This window comes from Equus caballus, chromosome 17 (genome assembly GCF_041296265.1).
Source record: "Equus caballus isolate H_3958 breed thoroughbred chromosome 17, TB-T2T, whole genome shotgun sequence".
In the NCBI taxonomy this organism is placed as follows: Eukaryota; Metazoa; Chordata; class Mammalia; order Perissodactyla; family Equidae; genus Equus; species Equus caballus.
The window spans coordinates 39,544,298-39,572,038 of NC_091700.1; the positions used below are offsets into that span (position 1 = coordinate 39,544,298).

The following is a 27,741-nucleotide window of genomic DNA, read 5'->3' on the forward strand; positions in this document are numbered from 1 at the left end:
CCTTTTTAAGTGCTTTATTTGGTCTGCTGCAGACATGCGTATGGCTGCTTCCAAAGAAAAGCCCTTAGGAGGAGCTGCTGACAGCATTCCGCAGTTTGATATTTGTTCCAATGTTGTCAGGTTTTTAGACGACACCGTACATATGACTTGCTTCATGAAAACCCCCCAAAATGGGCACATTACATACAGGAAAAAACCTTATTTATAATTCAGTGAATTTTTCTCACACCAAAATAACACTCTAACCTGTCCAAACATGCAACTTCTCCTTTTCTTCCCCCATGAACTAAATTCCTTTCCTTAAAAAATAGTCAGATTTGAGGACTGAGTGAAAATCTACCATATTTCAAGTTCAACTCTGAGGGTTCTTTACAACTGTAGCATGATTTCAAATTCTCATTGTCATTCATTTTTCTGTATTTTCCTATATTTATCCTAAATAACCTTCCTGGACCATTATATTTAGGGAGAAATTAAAAGGGTTTTATATTATACTGCAAAGTTCCTGTAAATGCTCAGTTTATCAGGGTTTACTCTGAGCTCAATGTCAGACAACCTCTACATGACGCAAAGATACGGACAAGAAGTATTTCAAATACAAAACCCTTAGCTCTGTGTCATAAATAAATTTGGGTAAAATCGCAAGCCTTCCACGGAATCATCTCGGCAAAGATGGCCCATCTTCTCTGCAAGAAGCAACCTAGAAATCAAGAGGAAAAGCCACAATCATGTGTCTGTTCAGAAACACAAACTACAAGGTGTAATGAAGAGCAAGGACCTTACGTACCGTTCTTTGGCCAGGAGGACAGACATTCCTACGAGCTTGGCAAACTCTTCTGACGTTAGGGATCCCTTTTCTGAAACCTAACAGAAACACAGAGCAGAAAAATGTGATGGTGTAGACCGTCTAGGCGCCAACCTAAGGAGAGCGTCCACCAGTATACTCGGGAATAACGGACTGAATTTCCTACTAAATGTAAGAATATCCACTACAGAACTACCTCTTCTTCACTAATGTTTAATTCTGCAAAAGCTGAAGGAGCCAGAACAAACAGAGAAGAGGTTAAAATATCACGAAGTGCATAGTAAAACAGTGCGGAAGTACAAAGGCACTGCGGTAAAGCTTAAAAAGAACTATTTGCTATTCTAAGAAGGAACATACGACAAATTCTAATTGAGTGCATATTACACGCTCCACTGAGGACCCTTATCTACAGATGTAGTTTAAAATATGTGGTAGAAATATCTATAGTCTTGGGATTTTCATCTAGCTTAAAATTAGAAGCATAATAAATATGAGTTATTCAAATTATACAGGCTCGCCGCAGAGGCTATGAAGGCAGTAATATTTCAAATATCCTAATGAGTAATATTAGCAGTTTGGCCAGCAAAAGCCATCTAAACTACAGTTGCTTTTCATATTTTTTGAAGCAATTATTTCACAAAACAACTTGTGATGTTTTATAATGCTGCTTATGTGGGTGTTACTGAAAGAAAAAGTTCAGTCATGGGTAACATTCTGATTAACAGAGTTAAGAACCTGTTCTCAACACTGGGCATCAAATGAAAAGAGAACGCCTCACTAATTCTATCTCCTTACTTACAAGACGTTACGAGTATCGGGAAGTTTCAAAAAGCTTTCAAAGTATAATTTTGATTACTATTTATTCATTAATGATAAACTGTTTTTAATTGGGTCTTCAAATGTTACTTTTTAGTAAAGTTAAATCCAAAAGGAAATCCTGTTTCTCGAGTTGCTAAGCATCGCGTCTTGGTAGCAAGCCCTAATAACCAGAGGAAGCCGGGTTCACATACTGTCTCCAAGGCTGAGGCCACCATTTCCTCTTCCTTGTGGGACTGAAGCTCAATTACCATGACGCCGCTGTCGAAAACTCGGAGCCTACAAATCGCAGATGGGAGAACAAAGCCATGAATATCCGGGATTTTCAACCCCTGAGGAGGCGCAAGTATTTCTTGATATCTTTTATGCCCAGGTATGAGGGGAAGAATAACACAAAATAACCTTTAAAACATAACGACCACAAGCAACCATGGCATAACTAAAAAGCTCATGAATAAACAGGTAATAAAATTATGAACTATAATCCAGAGGCTTTTCTATAATCCAGAAATACGTATGGCTACTTTTTTTTAACTTGAGGATAAGGAAAATATAATTCACAGCTCAATATTTGCACTTCTAAGCTTCCAGAAACTAACGCAAAATGTCTAGGGGAGGAGGGGCTGGTTACTCTGGCCTCATGGGAGGTGCCTACATTCTACTCTCACTGCCCTCAATCCACAGCCATCAGACTACTAGCACCCGCAGGCCACGCCCAGCCCTAAGGATGGAGGCCAGAATGACAGAGATGCTTGTGGGCCCAGTGAATTCTGTTCACACGGAATGTAATTTCAAGAGGGGCGATATGGTGGCTGGCCCTGCAGGACGGCACCTGGCAGGGCTTGCCTGTCCACTCTGTGAGGAGTAGCGACTACAGCCAGCAAGGCCCCGCGGAGGACCTTTTACCTGAGAGGTAATTTCAGCGCTTCCAGCATCTTGCACGCATTCACTAAATCTTCTGGCGAGAGCAACTAATGGGGAAAAAAATCCAGTTTACACTGAAAATTAATAGAGTGATGCTATATAATTATAATGATCACTGAAACAGAAGAGCAAACTTAAAACATCATTTATCAAGGATTTTAGGTAGCTTAATCACTACAAGGCAAAAAGGATTAACAAAGAAGCAGACTTCTACTCATTAAAGCAGTGCTATCCAACAGAAATAAAATGCAAGTCATAAATGTAATTTTTAATTTTCTAGTAGCCACATTAAAAAAATAAAAGGAAACAGGTGAAATTAGTTTTAATACGTACATTTTATTTAACCCAATAGGTCCAAAAATTCAACACATTATCAATACAAAAATTACTAATGAGATATTTAAGAACTCTTTATTCTGTACTAAATCTTGTAAAATCAATGTATAATTTACACTTACAGCACCTCTCAGTTTACATTAACTACACTTCAAGTTCGCAGTGGCCACACGTGGCTAGCTAGCGGCTACCCTTCTGGACCACATGGCCTTAAAGACTCAGCCCATGTGGTGGCTGACAAGCACAGCTCTGAGTCACAAAGAATGGCTCCAGAGCCAGCCCAGCCTGGGTCCAAATAATTTGCCATGGTCAAATTATTTAATCTTTCTAAGCTTCAATTTCCTCTTCCCCAAATTATCCCCCAGACAGGGACAGTAAAAGTAGGCCCCTCACTGAGTTATTGGGAGGCTAGATGAGGGAACCCTTGCAGAGTGCCTGGCGGATGGTGAACACTCACTGATGGCAGTTATGATGACTATTGAAATAAGAACAGAGCAGAGGCTTGGCTCATGGGGCGGGCTGAATGCTGGAGAGACAGGTGTGGGTCATTTGCATGGAGCTGACACCACAAAACTGATTTAGAGGGCACAACGGCGAGAACCCTGGAGGCCAAGGACATCTGGGTGTGAAGGGACAATGAGAGTTGAACAGCGGCTGCAGATTCAGAGCCAAAGAAGCGGGGCAGCTTTTTCTGTATCATTTACAGGCAATTGGTATCCAACCCAGTTAATTCAAACAGGTAACTATCACAGAGAAGGGGCATCACACTCAACCTTATTAATCACAACAATACGAACACAGAACATTAGAGCTGAAAGGTATCTGTGCGTCCAAACCCTTATTTTAAAGGTAGAAAACCTGAGTCCAGAGAGGTTAAGTAAGCTACTCAAGGTCACTCAGCAAATCACTGACAAAACCAGGAACAGAATCTACCTCCTAGACCCCAGGGCAGTATTCTATTCACTGCACCACACCGCTTCTCCAAATAGTTTTGATATTCACAACCCTTCCTCAAATTCTATTCACTATAGGGGAATTTGTACTATATTAAGAAAGTCTATAATTAGTTAAAAGAATATCTAAATATTCTATTCTTACTTCCATTCCTCGAGCTCGGTTTACTAAACAGTATACCTCTGTGAGTGACATTATTCCTCCTCGTTCCTGTTAAAAATGAAACAAAAGAAGTATTACGTTACACTTAGCACCAGTTGGCATTTAACAGAAATCATAATCAGTGTGAAATCAGAAATCATAAAATTTCTTAAGAAGCTTTTAAAAACTGTATTTACAAACAGGAAGACCTGTTCAGATACCCTGAGGCAATTCAAATTCAATACTTGGACTTGTCATTATTACTGTTTTAACATTTACTCAATGAAAAAAGGGGCTCTCTTCTTTCATGTTTCAGAAAGTGTATTTAAATGTTTCAAGTTATTCCAACTAATAAATGAAAAAAATCATAGAATTAAATAGGAATATCACCATTTTACAAACCCTAATAAAGTAACAGATCTCCATAATGACTACCAATGGCTGCCAACATCACAAAAAAAGACGCTCAGACGTTATGTACCTCCTGATGGAAATACACAATACCCTCTATAAAATACTCTTGTCAGGGAAAAAAAAGAGCTTCTAGATATAACTACCAGTTTACAGGGAATACACAGGGCAGGGAAGCATGTTAACGTGCAAGTTGGCAAAATCCAGACTCTGAGACACTCTGTAGGATAAACCTACTAGTTTCTTCAACCAGTAAATTGTGTGTGTGGGGGGGGAAGAAACGGGAGACAGGGCAACCCATGGAATTAAAAAAAAAAAAAAAAAAAAAACTTGAGAGAGAAATCAACCAATTGCAATGCATTATAATTACACACTGAAATATTTACAGTTTAGGTGATGTGATGTCTGGGATTTGCTTTAAAATAATTTTGAGTGGAAGTCGGCTTACAGATGAAGCTGGATGTCGGGCACAAAGGGATTCATCATACTATCTATTTTATCATATGTTTGAAATATTTCTTAACATAAGTGCTTTAATAAAGTTTTGATCGCCTTAATAACGCTGACTAGAAGATGAGTCTGTATTATGAAATAATTAATAGTAAACTATATATTAACACTAGATATATGGGAATATATCTAAATACACAGAGATCATATATTTCCTTTTGAAAGTAAGAGACAAAAGCTTCATATCAAATAGATTTAGAAAGTTATATATATCCGAAATGGAAATTGAAAACAACTTAGAAGATTGACAAAGAATTCATTAATAAATACACAGAACTAATTTATTATTTTTGAAAGAAAAAATAACACATTAGTGGAATAGTAATCACATCATGAAAGGGTTGTGCTCTTGTTACCATTTCTGATGACATGGAAGTAATTCAACACAATTTAAAAAGACCATTTAGGTTTTGTTTTTACCTCTAAAGGCGCCTGCAATATTCCGGCCAGCTGTTTGGCCAGCTGCATGTGGTACTGCGTGCCCGAGCCGTAGGTTTCCCTGGTAACTGGGTTAGCTATTCCCATGCTCAGCAAATAGGATTTAAACCTGATGGTCTATAATGAGAGGAGAAAATGCACAAAAAGGCTATGCAGAATTAGTCTCTGTACTCCAACATTTGAAATCCTTCCATCATCAATTCAATTCTACTCAATTATTTCCATATCTACCCATTTCCTCTACTGTGTTTCTATACTGTGAACTATATGAAAGTGAACTTCTAGCAGTTCCCTGCATAAATCTGATTACTTTTCTTCCTTCTCCTATCTTGATATCTCATGCTCCATTTACCTCACAAGCTGGGTGCAAGAGGAGATTCAGATAACAACTATGCTATATTTAATGCCAACCAAATGATACAACCAAAAACTTAAAAAGGAAAATGGCTGTGAGCAGATTGTAGACAAATTTAATGAAACAGATATCAAAATTACAGATGTGTATAAAAAAGCCACTCCTTATACATTTCACTCTCTCTGTTTTGCACACCCCAGGAAAAGATATCGAAATATCCTTTAATCTTACTAGAACTAACAAAGTTTTTACGGTTCACTTTTTCTTTAGCACTTTCATATATCCTCAAGTGCTAAAAGAAATAAACCACTACATTAAGAAAGCAAACTGGTAAACCACCACCACATCACTGTGTTACTTGTGTAACCCAGTTTCCAATGCCTTAAAAAGCAACCTATTTACCTCATCTTCTGTGATGTCACCTTGCTTGTCTTTAATCTTATTAGCAATTGATTTTGATAATTCCACCATTTCCTTAGCCTGTCAAAAGAACAATAAGACAGAAATCACGTCCCCAAAATGTCTGCTAACGAAATACATTTTCCAAACTGTATCATAATTGGTATGAATCCAATGGGTGTAAACGACATATACCTTCACCATCAGCTTGCTGAGGTCTTCAAAGGCCTGAAATGAGAAATGAGTCTTTGTTGGAATCTGGCTAAAGAACTAAAATGTTTTAAAGTAATGAAACACTATTTTCTTCCCTATGATAAAAATTTATCAAATTTTCTAAATATCAATTTATTTATATAAATATGTCTACGAATAATAAATCTACCTTATTCTAAGAATTCAATTTAGCTAAGAAAACATAAATTTTCCAAAACAAACTGTAAAATACAAATTTTCAAAGAGAAAACAGTGATTAAACAAATAAAAGGTGACATAACTAATAGTTCAGAAAATATTATTTATTGTTCTTTGACACAAGTAAGAAAATTTTTCAGTTTTTCTCAATGGGAGGGCAAGAACCAAAGCGTCGTAAGCTTCCGTGGCTGAGAACGGCCACGTGTGGCTGCAGGAGCACTCTGTGCATGACAGTTTTGACTTTAATAGCAGGTGTGACTTACTGAAACCTCAGCCTCTGAATGGTGAACACGTTAAACCTGTAGCTTTGGCTACAGCAGATATCACAAAAACACTCAAATACCACCAAAATGTATCTAAATGAAACCCATCAACTGCTAATTTACTTCACTGAATATCCACTTCAAAGGCCTCTTCAAACTCAACCAGACACATTTATAATAAATTACTTTAAGTTACCAACAATATACTTCTAGTGCAGAATATCTTATGTCTAACAGACATGCACACAGATGTTATTTTGTAAAACCAACTCTGCAACTTATCACTAATTGAAAAATTTTTCAGTCCACGTAGAATAGTGGCCAAGAGGCTCTGATTAGCTCATGCCCATCTTTATTACACGCAGGGAAGTATCCCCCATCTGCAAAAGGACTTTGCTAGAAGAATAGAGTGTTGTGTAAGACTCTTATGGCCGACTCAGTGAGGCTCGTACTGAAAACAAAGGGGAATGTGCACACACCTAACAGGAATTTCCTCAGATAAACAAAAGGCTTAAACACAGGATTCTTATCAGCAACAGGCAGCAGATGCAGGAAGCGTTTTGTGGGAAACTCTGGGCACCAGCTCTGAAACTAAGTCAATTCTAACATTTAAATGGAGGGCAAATCACACACCGACCTAGTTCTCAAAAATAAAACACACAAACACTTTATACACTTAGATCTTTACTTTGAATATAAAAAATATTGTATTTTTTTACCTATGTAAAGAAAGCTTGTAAGACAACACTTTTAAAATTGTATATAGTAAATAACTTTATTTACTGTTTCATATTTTCACAGAAAAATAAGCTAAAAGTAAGTCCACACAGACTTATAAATTAGCCCTCACTGCTTATAGTCAGTAAAAAATATACTTTAGTGCCTTAGAAGAATTACCTATAAAATATTTTAAGTAATTATAAAACACAAATAAAAGCTTCCTCATTTCTATTTCTATTATTCTAAAATTTGGAATTAGCCAACTATCCAAAACATGGGTGGAGAAACCACCTACAATAAAAATTAAAGCAATACCCATTCTATCATTTTATCTGCCAGTTTAGAAAACCTGCTATCCCTCTACCACATCCGCAGTCAAATTTCCACTCCAATTTTGAGAAAAATGCACGTGCTTTAAAACCATGGGGTACCTCTTAAGCTGATTTATAGCATTAATTCTGACTGACTTTCAGTCATTACTTTGGTTATTAGTTTCAATAACGACTAATATATTCTTGAATTCTGTTTCAATATTTTCGATTCCGTGCCTTTGTATACTCTGTTCCCTCCACCTAGATCCTCTTATCCTATGGTCATCCACTAGCATCTGCTCATCTGTGAGGCCTTGACTTCCATCACTTCTACCAAAAGCCTTCTCTGACTCTGAGGTTAGGGGTCATGTTATGTGTTCCTATTATGGCCATGATTTTCTCCTAACACAGTGTTTCTCACACGAAGGGCATGCCTGTTTGCCTGCCTGTCTGGCTCATCACCACACTATCCAAAACACCTGATGCATGGCTCATGTAATGTGCAAAATTAGTTCACTGATACATGCCATCTCCAAAAGTGTCACAAAAAAAGGATGACAACAAAAGTCACTGAAAGAAGACAGTGATAGCACCTTCTGGGTGGCAAAGAGAGTGGCCATGATGTAGCAGACTACACTTGCCTGCAAATCAGGAGGCCTGAGTTCTCATAACCCTGGTTCCAAATCTAGTCACAAGCTCTGAGATGATTATTTCTCTGGATAGTAAGAATCCAGGATTCTGGGAAGATGGTGGCTGTGGCAGCATAGTTTTTGAATCTCTCCAAATCCCAACATAAAAACATAGAGATCAACTAGATTTCAAAACCAAAAACCCACAGGCAGCATATACGACAAAAGTAAGGGACAAGATATCTACAAAAACCCCAAGATACAAGCAGGTGGGGACAAACCACCAACAGCACAAGACCTGCAAGACATCAGCATCTAGGCCAGAGAAGGAAAAGGGAAGCAACAGGGTGACTGGTAAGTGTGAGAAGAGAGCCCCAAAAGAGCCAACAGGAAGTCAGGGGAAGGTGAGTCGGGCCAATCTGAGAACAGCAACTAAAATTGGGAGGGTTCTGCCCACTTCAGTAGTGGGTGGTCCAAGGGGTCCTCAGAAGGACTGAAGCTGCCTATGAACTCTGGAAACTGACCCTCCGGGACAGCCACCCCCAGTGGGGAGAAACTACTGAGAGAGGAATCAGAAACTGAGCAAGGGCGGGATAATCGAGAGAAAGGGAAAAAAGGTCCAGATAGAAGCAGAGGATGGGAACAGGGTCAGGGAAGCAGAGAAAACAAGCTGCCCCCTTTTGGAACACAGCATGAACACAGCAGAGAGTGAGCTCCCTGGAAGAAGAAAAGCTACCCTGAACTAGATCCTCCTCTAAAAGGTCAGGAAAACTAATCTCATATGAAAATTAGCAACAGCAAAGTAGCATGGTCAAATCCCACACAGAATTATTATAGGAAAAAAGAAAATAAGGAGCAGAATGGCAGTACAATGAAAGCATACCAGAAAGCTATGCTCACGGATCAGATCAAAATTTAACCTTCTATTTCATGATGAGCTGACAGATGTTAATAAAATGACACAAGCTGTGAAAGGGCAATATAAATCAGAAACGAGGTGACAAGATTCAGGAAAGAATTTTTTAAAAAATCATTTCCGAAATAAAGACTACACTAGAAAGAACACAAGACTGAATAAACACAACAGATAATATCTTAAGAAAAACAAGTGAAAAAGAGGAAAATTTTCTAAATAGAAAAGAAATGAAGAAAGAGACAAAAAGGGGTTGAAAGAAAGTCACAAACAGTGAAGACAGGCAACATACAGCTAATAGGAGTCTCAGGAGAAAACATCAGAGCAGCTATTGAAAATGATAATATAGAAAAACTTCCCTGAAATTAAAAGAAAAAATTTATGAAACTAAATGTTGAAGCACATTGTGTACCTGAGAATAACAACCTAGAATAACTAAAAAATAGACACATTCCTGTAAAATTACTGGGCTTTATAAGAAAAGAAAAACAACATTTGGGCATCTAAGAAAAATAGCAAGTGAGTTTTAAGGGGAGAAAAATTAGATTATCATCACTCTTTGGCAGCAACACTTCATGCCAGACAAAAAATTGAAAGTAACATATTGAAGGCACTCGAGCAAAGAAAATATAAGCCAAGGATTTTAAATCCACAGAAACTGACCTTCATGTGTATGGAACACAAACAAGCCAGAACTCAGGGAACACTGTTCCCATGAGCACTTTCTGAAAAATCTACTAGAAGATGAGCTTCAGACGACCAAAAAGAATAGAGGAGGTCACCATACGGACTGGCGATTTCACACATGCAGTTACTTAGAAAGCTGAGACTGCTGAGCGCCAAAGGGCAAGTGTCTGTAGTGCTTGAATGCTCAGACGATATAGATACAACACACCTATTTTTAAAAGGCGGGAAGAATGGAGAGAATATACATAAAAAATTCTTTTTAAATGTTTTAGTAATTATTTGATAGCAAGTCCTAAATTTGAAAGGAAGTATCAGTATGACCTCGTGACCCACTTATATTTAAACAAACAAAGAAAAAATCCTGCTTCCACTGAAAAGGCCTAGAAATGAAGATCAACCCAATAGAGATGCATATGCCCGGCAGGCAGACTGTGGTTCTGAAATACTATTTCCTACTAAAAGAAACCACAGCTTCTCAGATTACAGATCTGGGGCAGGAAATGTACAAGACGGTCCTGGGACTTTTGTCACACCAGATATTGAGGAAGCTATCAAAGTCCACCACATCACATGGAAAGCACTCAGGAGCCAACTTGAAGAGGCTCCCACTGGCCAAAGATGGGACAATTTGTGCTTAAAAGAGGATAACTGCAATTGGTTGAAACCCATCAAATATGTTAAAATTTACAAATTCATAATAATATACGGAAAAAATCTAATTAGTCACCTTTGGAGGATGACAAAGAACAATTTATCATCCTGATGGTAAAGGAAAAAGCACTCATCCTGTCTTCCCCGCATGCACTGTATCACTGAGTAGCCAAATAGTGAAGGGAAGCATCTCTTTAAAAAGCATTCCAATAAATGAAAAATAAATCATAAAATATCACCAATTGCAACCACAAATGAACCAAGAGATCTATGCACTGAACATTAACAGCTGCCAACATCATAAACAAAGACATGATGTACCTCCTGAATCTGATCAAGCCTCTGGATCCAGCTGCCAATTTGCAGGAAATTCACAGGGCTAAGGAACACGTACAACTTTACCATAAATATGCGATCAGCAACCCTAGACCACGGGCACTTCAAATACCCTTTGTTCCTCAACAATAATCTGTATTTTCAATTAGTGGGCCCAGAATAGGTACTATGATGGTTCATTTTATGTGTCAACATGACTAGATCCTAGGGCACCCAGGTCTTAATCAAACATTATCCTGAGTGTGTCCGTGAGGGTGTTTCCACATGAGGTTAGCATTTGAATCAGCAGACTGAGTAAAGCAGATCGCCACCCTCTATGTTTGTTGGTCTCATCCAGTCTGCTGAGGGCCTGAAGGAATAAAAAGCTGGAGGAGGGGAGAACGCCTTCTTCCTCTGCCTGATGGCTTCGAGCTGAGACATCAGTCTTCTCCTGCCCTTGGACTGGGACTTAACGCCATCAGCGCTCCTCGTTCTCAGGCCTTCGGACTCAGATTAGAATTTACATCACTAGCTTTCCTGGGTCACCAGCTTGCAGATGGCAGATTGTGGGACTTCTCAGTCCCCACAATCACATGAGCCAACTCCCTATAATAAATCTCATGTGTACATATAGAGAGAGATATAAATATAGAGATATAGCTGTATCTAGAAAGAGATCGATATCTCTATCTATCTCCTATTGGTTCTGTTTCTCCGGAGAAACTTGACTAATACAAGTTTTCAGTAACTATTTGCAGTTTTGACTTTGATTGATTACATCTCTGAAATTCTATGAACAGCACTAATCAACTGAATTTTACTTAAAAACTATCATAAAAACTGAAGAATTACTTCATACTATAATTTTATAAAAACCTAAGACCACTGTTATATAAACACGGGAAAACAAATATGTTTAGATATATTAACTAACTGCGGAATCTAACGCATAACTGGTTTTCTCAACTAGAGTTCTTTCCCCTTCACTTGAATTTCCTCATATATGAGGAAGCTTCAGAAACACTGTATTGTCACATGCTCAGAGTCGTTCTCCTGTGGAAGTGATGGCCTGGTTTGAGCCATTCTTACTGTCTCTGCTTCTGGTCCCTGAGCGGTCATCAGCATAAAACAGTGTGGTGTCCAGCCAGGATCAAGGGCCACAGAACAGCAATTTCCCTCGACCAAGTTAACCAAACATCCAGAATAAATTTTAAAGAGGACCCTGAATTTATCAGGAGTATCTTCCAATACTCCATCTAGACTTTAAAATTTACAGACAGCAATCCACAATGTTTTCTAACATCACAGAAAACAAATTTGCATTTCTTTTTTAAAAGATTTTTGGAAAAGATTTTTAAAACACGTTTTGGCTAAATTACACCAACCTGAAATAGATCTGTTAAATGGAATAAGAGACTATGTGGCTTTAGGCAAACTAAATACATGCCAGTACACAGAATGGACTTAGTCAAAGCTGTATCCAAAAAGATAAATACAAATGGCTGAAAAAGACAGCTGACCAGAACTTGTGTAAGAGTTACCTCAGAAATGTTTTTGTCAGTTTCTTTTCTTTTTTCTTCCAGTTTCCTTTCAATACCTACAATTCCTACAGCTCTTATTCTTCCTGGCTGAAAAACAAAAGTAGAAAATAAAACATACAAAATAGGAAGGACACGATCTTTTATAACCCGCCACATTGTGTTTTCAATGGCGGGAAAGGACGCACAAAGAACCAAAGAAAAACAGCATACAAATACAGCTAGTTTCCTTTCAAAACATTTGTTGGTTTCTTGCCATAACATAATGCTCTTCAAATTATTATAAAGAAAAACTGAACATACAATAAATGGCATATTTTTACTGTGCATTTTAGATATAAATTTAATTTCCTATTCATTTTTGTCCTTTGGCAAGCTATTATGTATAACATGTAATAATGTGCAAAAAATTGTAGTTAAAATTTTGGTGCTTGACAGTTAATTATACAAGCTACTTTTCCACACTTGAATGTCTGCCTACAGCTGGTGGTTAATTTAGACTGGCCTGGGAAACGACACCCAGTGGTACTGTTTCCTCAGATGCCACAACGAATATATAACAGAACGCAGTGAGTAGACTCTAACTTCCACCACCCCAAGAATCACTCCAGTAAGCAGTCATTTATTTTTACTAAGTATTTACTGTCTACAGAGCACTAATTAGGTTCTGAGAAAATACATTTTTAGTCAGTATCTCATTATTTTCTTTCTGGCAAGTTTTATAACCACAGAAATCTTTTCCCTTAATGATGCAAGTACAAGGCTGAAAATACTGAACTAAAAAACAGCTTTCCAAATACCTGGGGTCCTCTATTTGTTTGTAATGACTGGGAAACTGGCATATTCTCCCATCTTCTCTGGGTCATTTCTTCTGATAAACGCCTGTAAAACTGTTATGCACATACATACACTTGAAATGAGTCAGTCAGGCTGTGACATCCTCATACAAATTATTACTTAACATTTCTTTAGTTGAAAGGCCTGTTCAGTCACTTCCAACAAGCCTAGAATTCTCAGAGACATCAAAAGAAATCAAAGGAAGTTCTTTTCTTGGATCAACTTCAGAAAGTACAAAAGGAAAAAAAAAGGAACTGACCTTCTATAGAATGTGCGCTATTCTCAACAAAGAGATGAGTGACAATGAAATAAACAGCCTTACTTTAAACAATCCTGCATATGTGGATTGTTTTCAATCTATAGCAAAACAGGCACAGTGCCAAGAAAAATATACAACTATTATCCATCAAGGAAGCAGAAAATAATCTGTCTAGTTAAAATGTGAAGCCAGAAATTGGGGCCAAAAATGCCTATGCTCACAAAAAAATCAATGATATTTTTCTACTAGGGTGAGAATGACTTCAGTTAGTCACTTATATTTTCTTAGTGCCTACTGTGAGAGGAGCCCTGGGTGAGGTGCTGTAAAAGAAAAAAAGAGCTTAAGTAATTGATGCTGACAAATTGAAATGGCAAGCAATAGGATATATTGGAGTATATGAGGAAGCCATTTGGTATAAACCTAATTCGGCCTGACTTCGTTTTTTTTTTTCCAAAAGGGCCTGACTGGCCATTGAGCACACATTGTATATCTGCTTAGACATTTTGAGATAAAGGAGCAACTTCCCTCCCCCCCCCCAACGTTGGCATCTCCTTAAAGATTAAGCATCTTTCTTTAGGCTGGGAACTGACTGCAGCGCTCATCTGTGACTGCCCAGCTCGAGGCAACAGACCTGCCACCCTGCAGGGTTCACTGAGAGAGCAGACCTATCTGCTGTTTCCATCAATCGCTGTGCTGACAGAGCACCCTCGTGACTATTGTAAAAGGGACATTTCAATCATATGTGAAACATACTCTTTGAGGGTATATAACCACCGTGTATATCCCCACTTCTTTGGAGTGCTCTGTTCCTTTGTGGAAAGACTCTCCCGGGTTACAATCCTCAGATTTCAGCTCAGAATAAACTCACCCAAATTTTCATTTATAGATTGGTTATGGATTATTTTTGTCAACAATGCTATCGATGCCGAGATAAACACACATTGGTAAAGAATACTTGCACAGCAACTTATTAATCAGGACATATAAACTATCATACTATGGAATAAGTACTTAGGTGATCAGATTTGTGTGGAGTTAATCAAGATTGACTGACTGATTTAAGGCTGGTGAGCTTTCAGATACTGAGGTAGTTTAACATTTCACTGCATTATACTCTGTCCTTTAACCAAACTACACCTCAAAACTTTACTAGGGGCCCAATGGCATGACTCAGCACATTTCCAGCCTCGGCACCTTCCTTGTGACCACACCCTCCTGCTTCCTGTTCCCACTGAAACCTAAACTTCATATTCTCCACTGATAAGGCTTAAGATATCATAAAAATTTTATTGTAAAAGTCTGGTGAAATCTGGTGTGTTGTACAATATTGCCCTCCATCATATTAACAGACAATAACAAAAATACATACAAGAACACATTTCTGGTCAATTTTATCCCTTTAGAAACTTACCTCAATCTGGCCATGCTCTTTGAAGGAGAGTTTGATGTAGGAGTTCCTACTACTCTGGAACGGACCAGGTTCTTTGTTTGGAGGAGCTGGGTGAAGGTGAACCACTATTTTGGCACTAAAGAAAGGGTGAATGTAATGTATTTAATTGTCCTTTAAAAATCGCTAACTCTATTTTTATAACTTTTAACATATTTCAGATCACTTTTAAAATTCAGGCAGAAACAAAGAACATCCTAAAAGGAATCCTTCTAAAGTTTGTATTCATTTATTATTAATGAACCTTTAAAAACTATCTCTACTTAGGGGCCGGACCCGTGGCCAAGTGGTTAAGTTCACGTGCTTCACTGCAGCGGCCCAGGGTTTACCTGGTTCAAATCCTGGGCACGGACATGACACCGCTCATCAGGCCATGATGAGGCAGTGTCCCACATGCCACAACTAGAAGGACCCACTGCTAAAAATACACAACTATGTACTAGGGGGCTTTGGGGAGAAAAAGGAAAAATAAAATTTAAAAAAACAAAACAAAACAAAACGATCTCTACTTAAAACTTACAAACTATGAACCAAAAAGTTCAGGTTACTAGCTCTACAGATTAATAAAAATGTGGTTTTAGGAAATAAGTTCAAAATAACTTCTCATAATTTGGGGTGGTTTACGATTTTGGTTTATGATTGGGGTTTCCCATCTACAGAGTCATCTCCCGAGGTTGCCAGGGGGCCTATCATCTCTGCAGAGCATATTTCTTTACTTGTTTGAAAACAAAATGTGAAAACTTATCTGGGTAAAACTGACCAGCTGACGTTTTATTAAAACTCCATCCAAAACTAACATTCTACAGTGTCATTTTTGGAAAATATCACTCAGTCAACAGCATGATCTAGAAAGATATCCAATAGCAAAAATAATTCTCGAAACACTCCTACTCTAGGAATACAAGCTACCACAATCTTTATGACTACCGTGATCTTCTATGCTAGTAAAAATACCACTGTATTTGTTCAGTTTTATAAGTCTTTTTTCCTCTTTTTTTCCCAGCCTGCTCAGTAAACAATCTTCTATAAAGATGAGCAAAACCAAAAACTCAAATATCTTGGATACCCAGCTTAGAGCTTCTCTTTCTGACCACATTACAGATTCACCTATTACTCAATTTTACTTTGTTTAGGCCCATAAGTTGCCTAAACATCACTGTAAAACTGACAGACCATGTGTGAGGCCTCCTCAACAGAACGGGTGCCTTGGTTAGTGACCTGGGGCCTATTCCTCCATCTGTTCCTTTGTGGTGAACATCTTTAAGTGGAGTGAGCACAGCAACTGTGCAACCAGAACCACAGGACTCTCTGAAATGCACTGTCAAGTACCACAACAAAACCATGGCAATTAGGATAAAGTGACTGAGCAAAGGTATTACAGAATCTTTAAAACGAAAAAACCTGAGCTACTATCAGATTTTGTCAAAGGAAATCCAGTGAAAAGCTAAAAGAGAATGATACAAAATGAAGTTTAAAAATCCAAAAGTCAGCATAAAAGATCCAGGCCAATTTTTTCATATATTCATTTCTTAAGTTATTCAGTTACCATATTTCATCAATTTTAAATTCACCAAATCCAAGAAGCATCTTGGGTTCAGAGATGTTAAAAGGTTAAAATATGCATACACCTTTGAATCATGAGATACGGTAATTGTTTGGGGGGAGGAGCTGGGAACTGAAGAGAACACTGGAGAAAAGTTAACGTGGCCACATTAGTGAATTCCTCCTCAGTGGAGATGTTTAAAAATAAGACACTAATGTGAAGGTAAATATTTTAAGTAATTTTGTTAGAGAGTTTAGATTTCCTTGGCAAAGCAGGGGAAAATGCAAATGATCTGGAACACTTTTAAAGTTTCACTTTGTAGAACTTAATCAGAAAAGCAACATATACAAATAATGAATTATGTCGTACACCTGAAACTAATATAATGCTGTATGCCAATTATACCTCAATTTAAAAAAAGAACTTAGTAAGATGGAGAAAAGTGACAAGGGGGAAAATATAAATCAGAGAAATAGCCTACTCTAGAAATCTATGCCTTATTAAACTTTTCAAAATGTTGGTTAGTTTCTTTTATGCCAAGCAATCTCTTATGCTAGCTACATCATTATAATTAAGGCACACATTGCATTTTCAGTGAAGCTCAACATTTGTTTAACTTCTACTGAAGTACCTAACTCAGCTAAAGCTAAAGATCAGCCCACATGGAAAAAAAAAAATTCCTTATCAGCAGTATTTGTTCATAAGTTGCCCTCAATTATGCATACTTAAAATATAAAGCCAGAATTTTGATATACTTGAATAAACAGAAGGACTTTAACCTGTAGCTTTAAACCAGGGGGAGCACATCTCCTGATCTGCCTGGGACAGAACCATTTTATGCTTGCCCTGGTCTAACTGTACACAGCACCCCCAGTACTCTTATAAATGGCCCAATTTGGACAATAACTATTATGATACTCTATTTAATACTAATACCTGAAAAAGTCAAAGTTGAGAAACTTAATGATCAACTAGAAATAGGAGCAAACTCAGTTATTTTTCTCAGACAGGTCAGTTCTGATTTTAAGTACTGAATGATACATACACAGACATGTAAAAGCAAATGTTTGTGGAAATATATACAGAGATAGCTGGCCCACATTTATTATCACCCAAGGATATTATAGCAAACCTTAGTATTTGATTCATGCTTTAAAGAATGACTTCCAGCAACCCAAAGGCCCATCAACTGATGAATGGATAAAGAAGATGTTATATATATATATATATACAATGGAATACTACTTAGCAATTTAAAAAGACAAAATCATCCCATTTGCAATAACATGGATGGACCTCAAGGGTATGATATTAAGTGAACTAAGCCAGACAGAGAAAGACAAAAATCATGTGATTTCACTCATAGTTGGAAGACAGACAAACACATGGACAAAGAGAATAGATTAAGTGGTTAGCAGAGGGGAAGGGGGTGGGGAGGAGGGGGCAAAAAGGGTAAAGGGGTACATATGTATGGTCATGGATAAAAACTGGACTATTGATGGAGAGCACAATGCAGTCCATACAAAAACTGATAAATAATAATGTACACCCGAAATTTCAATGTTATAAACCATTATGACCTCAATAAAATAATTCAAAAAAAAAAATGACTTCCATTCATCAATGAGTTTAAGGTGGGAAAATACCATCTACGGGGAACTCCTTTTATTTATAAAGCCCCCAAACACAATCAACAGATTCATTCCCACATGTGCACTCACAGCACAGCAATTGAGCAACTAAGTTAGTGATAACAGCTTGACTGGAAACATTTTTGTGAATAAAGTCCGTAATATATAGACCTTACCTTTTCCCAATTCCAGCTGCCTGTTCTTCAATAAATACAATTTGGGAAAGAAGAATGGCCATGCAGCATTCCTAGGAGGAAATTGATGGAAAACACGATTCAGGAGACTCGTCAGAAATCGTTGTTTTATAGCATTAATAGAGTGCCATATACCTTTAAGATACCTAATAATAAAAATAAGAATGTGATTTTATTCCTTAAATAAACGAGGAAAAACTGAATGAAAACAATACTGGCATTTTGCTACATGAAAGAAATAAGAGGTTTAAAAGCTGCTGTAACTTCCTTTGTTTTTACAGTAGGTACATCTTTTAAAAAGCAGTATTTATGTGAAAACTTTTTACATATAATATATTCTTTTTACATATAATATATTCTTATATGGAAGACAAAAAATAGAACAGGTAAATCAAAACAACTTTAAGAAATGTGTCATATGGGTGATTTTTCTTCTTTATAATTTTCTAGCCTTCACTCATCCACCCACAATTCATTTTTAACAGAAAACACTCATGTAGTTTCCCTTTATTAGTACATTGAATTTTGAAAATTATTATAAATGACTGGTTTTTAATTTAATAGGTCTAATGATTTCTAAATTAGCCTCTTTATATGCTCATCAAAGAATTACACAAAGATTATTTAATTTATAAACACATGGATTAAGGATGCCAATCCCTCCAAAAAAGATTTCTTTCCTGAATGTATATTTCTTTTAAAAGAATTAGACGACATTAACAGTTCCAAGGCATGCATTATCAACAAGGGTAATAGCACCACTAAGGGGGCAAAAATTGGTTTCTCAGGGGCAAAAAGAATCTCAGTTTTTGCAACGGTTAGTGGCCTTTCACAGAGCCTCAGTACAGTATATAGTTTATTTGTGGAATTGACATTTCAAGGGGAGGGAATTATGAAAATAATGTAGAAAAGACTGCTTATTTTACCGGCAACGCTTAAATTTACACACACACACACACTTTCAAGTTAAAGCTCTGTGGAATAAAGATATCAGCTCTATACACATAACCTGTTCTCTCTTCCTAGAAATGAAAAAACAAGGGGGTTTCTCCTCTTGCTGAGTGACTTAGAGGCAGTTCTTCTTGGTATCTAGGTAAAAGCACACACTTCGCAGCATCCTCCTCATTCTCAACAACAGTCAGGGAGAACAGACTGTTTTGAGAGCGCATGAATTTTTTGAAGGACCCCTGACAACGAATAGGAGAACTGTTCCCATTACACACTGAACATTCACGTATGGGGTAGGATCTGACTGGTGTTTAAAAGACAAGAGTCAGCGTGACTCCCTCTTCAGTAACTACAGACTTTTCTGGAGCTGAATGAGGGACAACACCCTAACTCCTCTATCTGCTCTCCATTAAGAGAGCACATGGGTCACACTCTTTTGACATTCTGAAAATGAAAATTTATTGCATCCACATATAGATTTGCCAGAAAGGGAATAAAAACTTCAGCGATTTAAAACCTAGAACAGATGCAAAAACTCTGTCTTACATGATTTTTCTGATCTCTCCAAATTAGTCGGTGTGTACTGAGAAGGAGGGTCCCAGCATCAAATTTTATCTAGAAAGACAAGATTATCACAAAATATTAATAACATATCACTCAGTGTGGTCCAGATTTTCTTTCTCACGAATTACACAAGAGTAACTTAATCATATAAATACACATTTTAGAATTAGGCTTACCACCAATTAAAGAGAAGCAGTGCCACACATTTCATAAGCTATATATACAGCCTTGCTAAAATTAGGAAAAAATTCCAAACCACCTAGAAGTGTAACAATAGGGAAGTGGCTAAATCAACTATTTACATTCATACTATGGAATCCATGCATGTTAAAAAGAATAATGAGGTAGAGCTAGACGGACTATCATAGAACTCTAAGACATAGACATAGTGGAGGAAAAGGCAGTTTACAGCATATTACATATAATGTAATCACACAGATAGATAGGTAGGTATAGATAATCTCCATATTCCCCCAAACTACATGTGAGATATATATATACACATATATATACATATACATACACGTGTGATATATATATACATACATACACACAGAAGCAGTAGAAAAAGGTCTAAATGGAATACTCAGTGATTTGTTAACAATGATTATCTCAGAAAAAGTGTGAGGAAATGGAAGGAAGAGAAGCAAAGGGCCCTCTTTAAAAACTACCTACTTCAACATTGATTGAATTTTTTTTACCATGAGATTGAATTCATGTATAACACTCACATAATTTTTTTAAATAATTTTTAAGTAATAAGAAAATCCAGAAATAGATACAAGCACATACAAAAATAAGTATGGATGGAGAATCAATCAATGGCACTGGGACAACTGAGGTGCCCAGTAGAAAAAAAACATAAAGTTGAAATTATACCTAACATACTACAGCAAAATAAGTTCTAGATGGACCAAATATATGAGTTAAAAAGAAAAAACATTATAAAAGCACTAGAAAAAAATCTTGAGAGGATTTTTTAAATAATGTCAGAGTGAAGAAGGTCTTTCTAAGAAAAACATTAAACCCATTAGCATTAGAGGAAAAGACTGATAAATTCAATTCCACATACACATATGCACATAAATTCTTCACGGCAAAAACCACCAAGAGCAAAGATGGAAAACTGGGGAAAATAACTGTAACCCAAAACAGAGACAAAGCACTGATTTCCTCAATATATAAAATACTCTTACAAATCAATAAGAAAAAAGCCTATAATCTGTTAGAGAAATGGGCAAAGACTATTAACAGAAAGTTCAGAGAAGAGGAACTACTAGTGACTCAAATACATTAACAGATGCCCAATCTCACTGATAATAAGAAAAAGGCAAATTCAGAAAACATCAAGAAATCTCTTTAATCCATAAGAGTGGCAGATGTCAAAAAGTTTGATAATATTGTGCTTGTGATGCATAGGGGAAATAAGCATTTGCACACATTGCTGAAGGGACAACCTCTATGGAGGGCAATGTATTAATATCTATCAAAAATACAAATACCACATATTCTTTGACCCAATAATTGCACTTCTAGGAATTTATACCACAGAGGAATTCACACGTGTGTACAATGATATGCTTCTAGGCTCTTCACTGCTGTTTGTCAAAAGCAAAAGGTAGAAAACAATTTAATGTCCATCAATGGGGAAATGTACTCTATACAACGAATGACTACTCAGTCATTAAAAAGAACAAGGAGACTCGTTATGGACTTACTGTATTTGATAAAATCTAAGATGCTATTGATTGTAAGATGCATCCTAATTCCAGAGCTGTTAAAATGTGGGGGGGGAAATGTGCATTTAGAATTGATGAAATATGGTAAATTCTCCACCCAGATAAAGTGCAAAAAGCAAGATTTAGAACTTTGTATGCATAGTATATTACAAATTTATACCTTAAAATGGAAAAAACAGTATATTTTATACAAATACTTATGTATGACATATATACACAGCTCTCCAGAATGATGTGCTGGTGGCCTCTGAGGGGAAACTGGGTGACAAAGAGACAAGGGTGGGAGGGAGCCTTTTAACTTTATACTTTTTGCGGTTTTTGAATTTTTATCATGGGATTGTATCACCTACTCAAAATATAAATGTAACAATGTTTTTTCAACTATAATACAATCACAAAAAATGCCAGCTAGGTCCTTAGGACCAAATCTTTAATCTTCGTAATTTGCTATCATGCATTGAAAAATAAGCAAATTTTAGAGTTGGAACCCAAGAGATTAATAAATCAAACCACTTCATTTCCGTTAAAAGCAAAAAATATACTGAAAGCATTTTTATTAACTCTAATTACTAGAAAGCAGAATTTGTCAAGGTAGGACTTGCTTGTACCCTGTTGAGGGGTAATTAATTATTTCAAAAGTTCCAAAGTTGGTCCCATTTATAAGGTTGCCTTACAACACAAACTAAAAGGAAAGCATTTTAGAGAGGGTCTAGTTTATTACAAATAATAATCCTTCTGAGTTTAAAATATGTGATTAAAAATATTGGTCAAGTAGATAATCAATTAGAACATTATATATCATTCTTAAGTAAAAATAATCATAAATTTAATTATGTATGCAATTGACAATGTATTACAATCTACTCATGATATTAATATAGAAAAAAGTAGGTTTCAAACTGGTACAGATAGGGGCCAGGCTGGTGGTGTAGTGGTTAAGTTCAGCATGCTCCACTTTAGTGGCCCAGATTCATGGGTTTGGATCCCAGAAGCTGACCTATACCACTCATCAGCCATGCTGTGGCGGCGACCCACATACAAGACAGAGGAAGACTGGCACAGATGTTGGCTGAGGGCTAGTTTCCTCAAGCAAAAAAAAAAAGCAGAAGATTGGCAACAGATGTTAGCTCAGGGTGAATCTTCCTCATTAAAAAATAAAAAATAAATAAAAACATTTTAAAAAAATTGTATAGATAGCATGATTACACACACACACTCACAAACACATACACACACTCACAAACACACACACACAGAATATGCCTAAAGTAACTGTTTGTGGGTACTAGGATTACTGATTATTTCAAGTTTCTTCTATTGGCTTACCCATATTTAACAACTTCATTATTTGTCTAATTAAAAAAATGATAAAGAAATTTGTTACAGGCATATATAACTTCATGTAACTCTCAAATGTATATAAATTATTTCTTGTTAAATCAAACATATGCAGAAAAACTTTGTTTTTAAACAACTACTTTTTAAAAAATTTTTTATTTTATTTTATTTTTTTCAAGGAAGATTAGCCCTGAGCTAACATCTGCCAATCCTCCTCTTTTTCCCGAGGAGGACTGGTCCTGAGCTAACATCTTCCTCTACTTGATATGTGTGACACCTACCACAGCATGGCTTGCCACACCGTGCCATGTCCACATCCAGGATCCAAACCAGTGAACCCTGGTTGCCAAAGCACAACCTGCGTACTTAACTGCTGCGCAACGGGGCTGGCCCACTTTTTTTTTTTAAGGCATGCTTTTTGGTGAGGAAGATTGGCCTTGAACTAACACCACCTGTTGCCAATCTACCTCTTTTTTTTCCCCCCTTCTGTCTCCCCAAAGCCCCAGTACATAGTGGTATATCCTAGTTGTAGGTCATTCTAGTTCTTCTATGTGGGATGCCGCCACAGCATGGCTCAATGAGCAGTGTATACATCTGCGCCCAGGATCTGAACCAACGGACCCTGGGCCACTGAAGCAGAGCGCACAAACTTAACCACTTGGCCACGAGGCTGGCCCCAAAACACTTTGTTTTTTGCCAAAAAAGTCCTTGTATAATAAATAATCAACACATTTTTGATGTGAATTTTAAAAAATTATTTTCTAAGAGTAAGGTATGACTGTATTACTAATATATTAATATTAGAAAGTATTAAATAATATGATTAATAAGCTTTAACGGTAAGAGACCTCCTGAACCATCTAGGTGAAATACACTCTGTGAGAGATTCTCCCACCAAAGCATTTCAACACTTTTGAGAAAAAACTTCATGAGTTCCATGTTTCCCTCTGAATCAGAAATAGAATATACATATTCCTGGAACTTAAGTCAGTCTGGCTTCAAATGTTTTGGTTAATCTGTATGCGAAACCAAAGAAGTGAGATTAAGATATTTTAAAAATCTCTTTTTTGCCAATGATTAAGATTTCTCCTTTCCAAAAGAAAATATTTAATCAACTTGAGAGTACATGATGCTACATCAGAGCATAACAACTCTGATTAAGAAACTGCATGTTATCTTACTGAAATCCAAGTATAAGGATGTGAATGTAAAGCTGAAGCCAGAGTATGTTCCCTTGCTATGTCAATTAAGAATGTGCAAATGAAAAACGCTGCTGCTCCAAGGAAGAAATTGTGTAATAGTTCCCTTCAGGCATTCCAGGGATTATGAGCTAAATCTGACAGACAAGTTTCAGCTGGTTTGCTTCTACCATTCAGAGGTAGAATAATGTTAACTACTTAAAAACTTGATCTAATTTAGGCATTTGCTGAATAAGCTCTGATTGCGCTTCTTTTGTTTTTAATTTAACATTTTTCTGTTATAAAAGTAATACACTATTGAAAATCTGCAAAACATTTTTTTAAAGTCTAAAAAAGAAAATGAAAATCACTCATAATCATATTAGGCAGTGTGTCTGTGTATACACACACAGGTATACACGTAGACATGCATGTATATGTGTACGTGTATACATATATGTATGTGTGTGTGTGTACAATCTTTAGATAAAATGAGGCCATGATATTTACAGTTCTGTAACTTGCTTTTTTCACTTAGCAGCCTATCATTAGCAATTCCTCATACTGATTAGGGCATGTCAGATTTAATTAACCAACCCCTTTGGTGGACATTCAGACTGCTTCCAATTTTTCCCTAATAATATATAATATATAATATATAATAAAGCTGAGACGAGCATCCTCATTCATTATATTTTTCTGCCTCTCTGATAATTTCCCAAGGGTAAATTCCTAGAAGTAAAATAGCTAGCTGTAAGAAAATAAACATTTTCTAAACCTTCTAGTATATGCTGCCAACTTGTCACTTTACACACTACTAACATTATTTTAACACACTTCTTACATTATTTTGTAACTTGGCTGAGGCTAGAGAAGCTTCTGTGAATTGAAACAAATGACCTGTCCACACTGCTTATGAAAACACACTATGTGGTCATACTGGGCCCATGAAATCCATGCCTGTATAAACAAGCAAGCACGAATTTATTCACAAGAGGCACCTGGGCGGTGGGAAGAACAGCCTATTCTCGCTCCACCAATCACTAATTGTGGACCTTGGACAGGTCACAGTTTTTCTCTACTGTCAACTGAGGGTCTCTGTCCTCATCTGTGGGAGGATTAGCTATATCAAACATTACACAAAGAGGCTGCCACGGGTGACTGCTGTATTTTTGAAGTGCCGCAGCGCAGTGAACAAAGCTGTGGGAGTCTGATCAACAGATATTTAACTCCTGTCTCTCCTGATAACTAATTCTGTGGATCTTGGGCAAGTCACTTTCTCTCTGCGAGTTATTTTCTCATTCAGTAAAATGCTCACCTCACATGTCCGGTGAGAGGATTGAACGAGATCATGTACAAAATTATTGGGACAGAGTAGATGCTCCACTTATTCAGGGTTTTTAAAAAAACATATTTCATACCCACAATGAGCCAGAAAATAACAAGGCTGAGTAAGGCACCCTTCCTGCCCTCCAGGAGCGCCCAGCTGGTCTCTGAGACAGCCACTGCACACTCACCTGGGGAACGTGTTGGGCTCCAAAGCCATGAAGGCTAAGAAGCCTGGACGGCAGTACCTAGATCAATGGAGCCAGTGAAAGATTTTGAAAGGAAACTTGATCAGACCTGGAGGCCTATGTGCAGCTTCCTAGAGTCTTTAGACCACGTGAGGTCTGGAAGCCTTCCAGCAGAGGAGGAAGCCAGGACACAGGATGTTCCCCCAGGAATCAGCCTGGCCCGCAGCCATACTAGGGACAGCTCAGCAAGTGACTGAGTAGACCCAGCCCAGGGGCCACAGCGTGGAGCAGGCTCCTCTTAGAGCTCTGCTTCAACTCAAGACAACCACACCCCTCTCTCACCACGCCCAGCTTTTAGAACAGTTGAGAATTCTTGGCTAGATCAAAGGCTCTCAACTAGTTTTCCCACAGCTTTCTTCTTAATCCTCTGATACCTATATCTACTTGTCTGCTAAAACAGAAAGCAAGACATTTAAAAGCAAAAACTAGAATTTGCTGGTTTAGTAATGGTTTTTTATATACAGGTACCAATGGTTTTGATTTTTTTATTGTTTTAAATATATCACAGTTATATTATGTGCCAGGCAGAGTGTTCCTAATTTGCATACTGGAATCACAAAGAACGACAGAGTGTGGTGCTCAGAGAAAGCGTGACTTTCTGTAGGGAGTGGCTTTGGAAAAGTCTTTGAAGATCACCGCATCACTGTCAGCATGGGTTCTGAGAGTAGGGGCGTAGCCAAACCGGCTAACGCAGGTTGATTACGCTTCCCACTGAAAACAGTTCCAAAGGTGGGACCTTGGTGTAAAAAACAAAAACACTGAGCTGTCACTCCAACCAAAAGATGCAAACCCAAGTGAGATCAAGTGAAAAAAAGAATGAGGCAGTAAATGGAGTAAGTCCAAGCAAATATTTAAGAGAAAGACCTTGACTCAACAATGCAGGCCAAACAGTACGTGGGAAACGCCCTACGGGAGGCAGAACACCTGGGTCCCCTGTCGCAGCGGGGTAACCCCTGCCCTCCAGCATCCAGGAGGAAGGAAGCCCAGGCTTCTGCAAGCACCGAGCAGCTCCACGAACGAGTGCAGAAGCACAGAAGGAAGTTTCATGAACCAAACTGCAGGGAAGGGGGGGGGGGGGGCAAGTGAAAACTTCTGGGAACTGAAACTGCTAGTGAGTAAACGTGTTTTTAAAATTTTCCTAATTCCAGCCTATCCATTTCAGCTAGAATAGGATGAAATGCCCGTAGTTTGACGTCTCCACACAATGTTTACACACAGTTCCTATTTCTCCTCCTAATGTGCAAACGCATCTGGGAAGGGTGCCGCCTGGACCACCCGGCAGGGCCCGCGACATCACGGGACAGGCTGCTCTCTAAAGTAACTCCCAATAAAGAATCCTTATCGAGGGCGTCCCAGCCACCCACCGACACCTCCTTTCAGAAATCCCTTCAAAGCCGCCCGGCCCCGCCCCGGCCCGCGCAGACTGGAACCGCGCGGCTGCCACGAGGTCCCCCACCAGGGCCCCCGGGGGAGGAGACGGAGAGGCTCGGCCGCAGCTCGCAAAGGCGGGGCGGGCCTGCCGGGTCGTGACGCCGAGATCGGTGCACCGAGGGGCCTGGGGCCGCCGCCCCGAGCGCGCAGGCCCGGCCGCGCCGAGCAGGAAGGCGGCGGGCGGAGGGGAGCTGCCGTCGGCCGCGCGCGCCGCCGCGTTCCCTAGCCGGAGCCGGGGCCGGGAGCCGCCGGTGGGGAGGCGCCGCCGCCCGAGGCCGCGGCCCGAGCCGGGCCCACAAGAGGAGGCCGGGCGGGCCGGCCTGGGTGCGCGCCGAGGGCTGGGAGCGGGGCCGGGCCGGGCCGCGCGCCGCCCTACCTTCTCCTCGCCGTCGTAGATGCGCACCCCGCGCTGCTGGATCACCAGGGTCTCGTTGATCTCCAGGAGGCCACTGGTCCACACGAAGCGGTCCATGGCCGCCGCCAGGCCGGCCCCCGCCGCTCGCCCGCGCTGGCGCTCCGGGGCGGCGAGCC

At 38.4% G+C, this 27,741-nt stretch overlaps 1 protein-coding gene across 1 annotated transcript; it reads right to left on the reverse strand.

Annotated features, from left to right (window-relative positions):
• Window positions 1-27,716, reverse strand: VPS36 (vacuolar protein sorting 36 homolog). Its single transcript, NM_001309172.2, has 14 exons — window positions 27,587-27,716; window positions 19,933-20,001; window positions 18,421-18,491; window positions 15,035-15,149; window positions 13,328-13,417; window positions 12,531-12,617; window positions 6,285-6,317; window positions 6,093-6,170; window positions 5,318-5,452; window positions 3,980-4,045; window positions 2,528-2,592; window positions 1,816-1,900; window positions 788-864; window positions 1-700 (listed from the first exon to the last, which is right to left on the reverse strand). Exons 1-14 carry the CDS (start codon window positions 27,680-27,682, stop codon window positions 607-609), a joined length of 1,161 nt encoding a protein of 386 aa, NP_001296101.2. The 5' UTR covers window positions 27,683-27,716; the 3' UTR covers window positions 1-606.
• Window positions 27,717-27,741: the final 25 nt, after the last annotated feature.

Coding starts and splice junctions, on each gene's coding strand:
- VPS36 (NM_001309172.2), bottom strand. CDS start 27,682: ATGGACCGCTTCGTGTGGACCAGTGGCCTCCTGGAGATCAACGAGACC. Junction 15,150..18,420: donor GCAGCTGGAATTGGGAAAAG/GTAAGGTCTATA, acceptor CCCTTTCTTTAG/TGCCAAAATAGTGGTTCACC. Junction 13,418..15,034: donor AAGAGCATGGCCAGATTGAG/GTAAGTTTCTAA, acceptor TGTGCATAACAG/TTTTACAGGCGTTTATCAGA.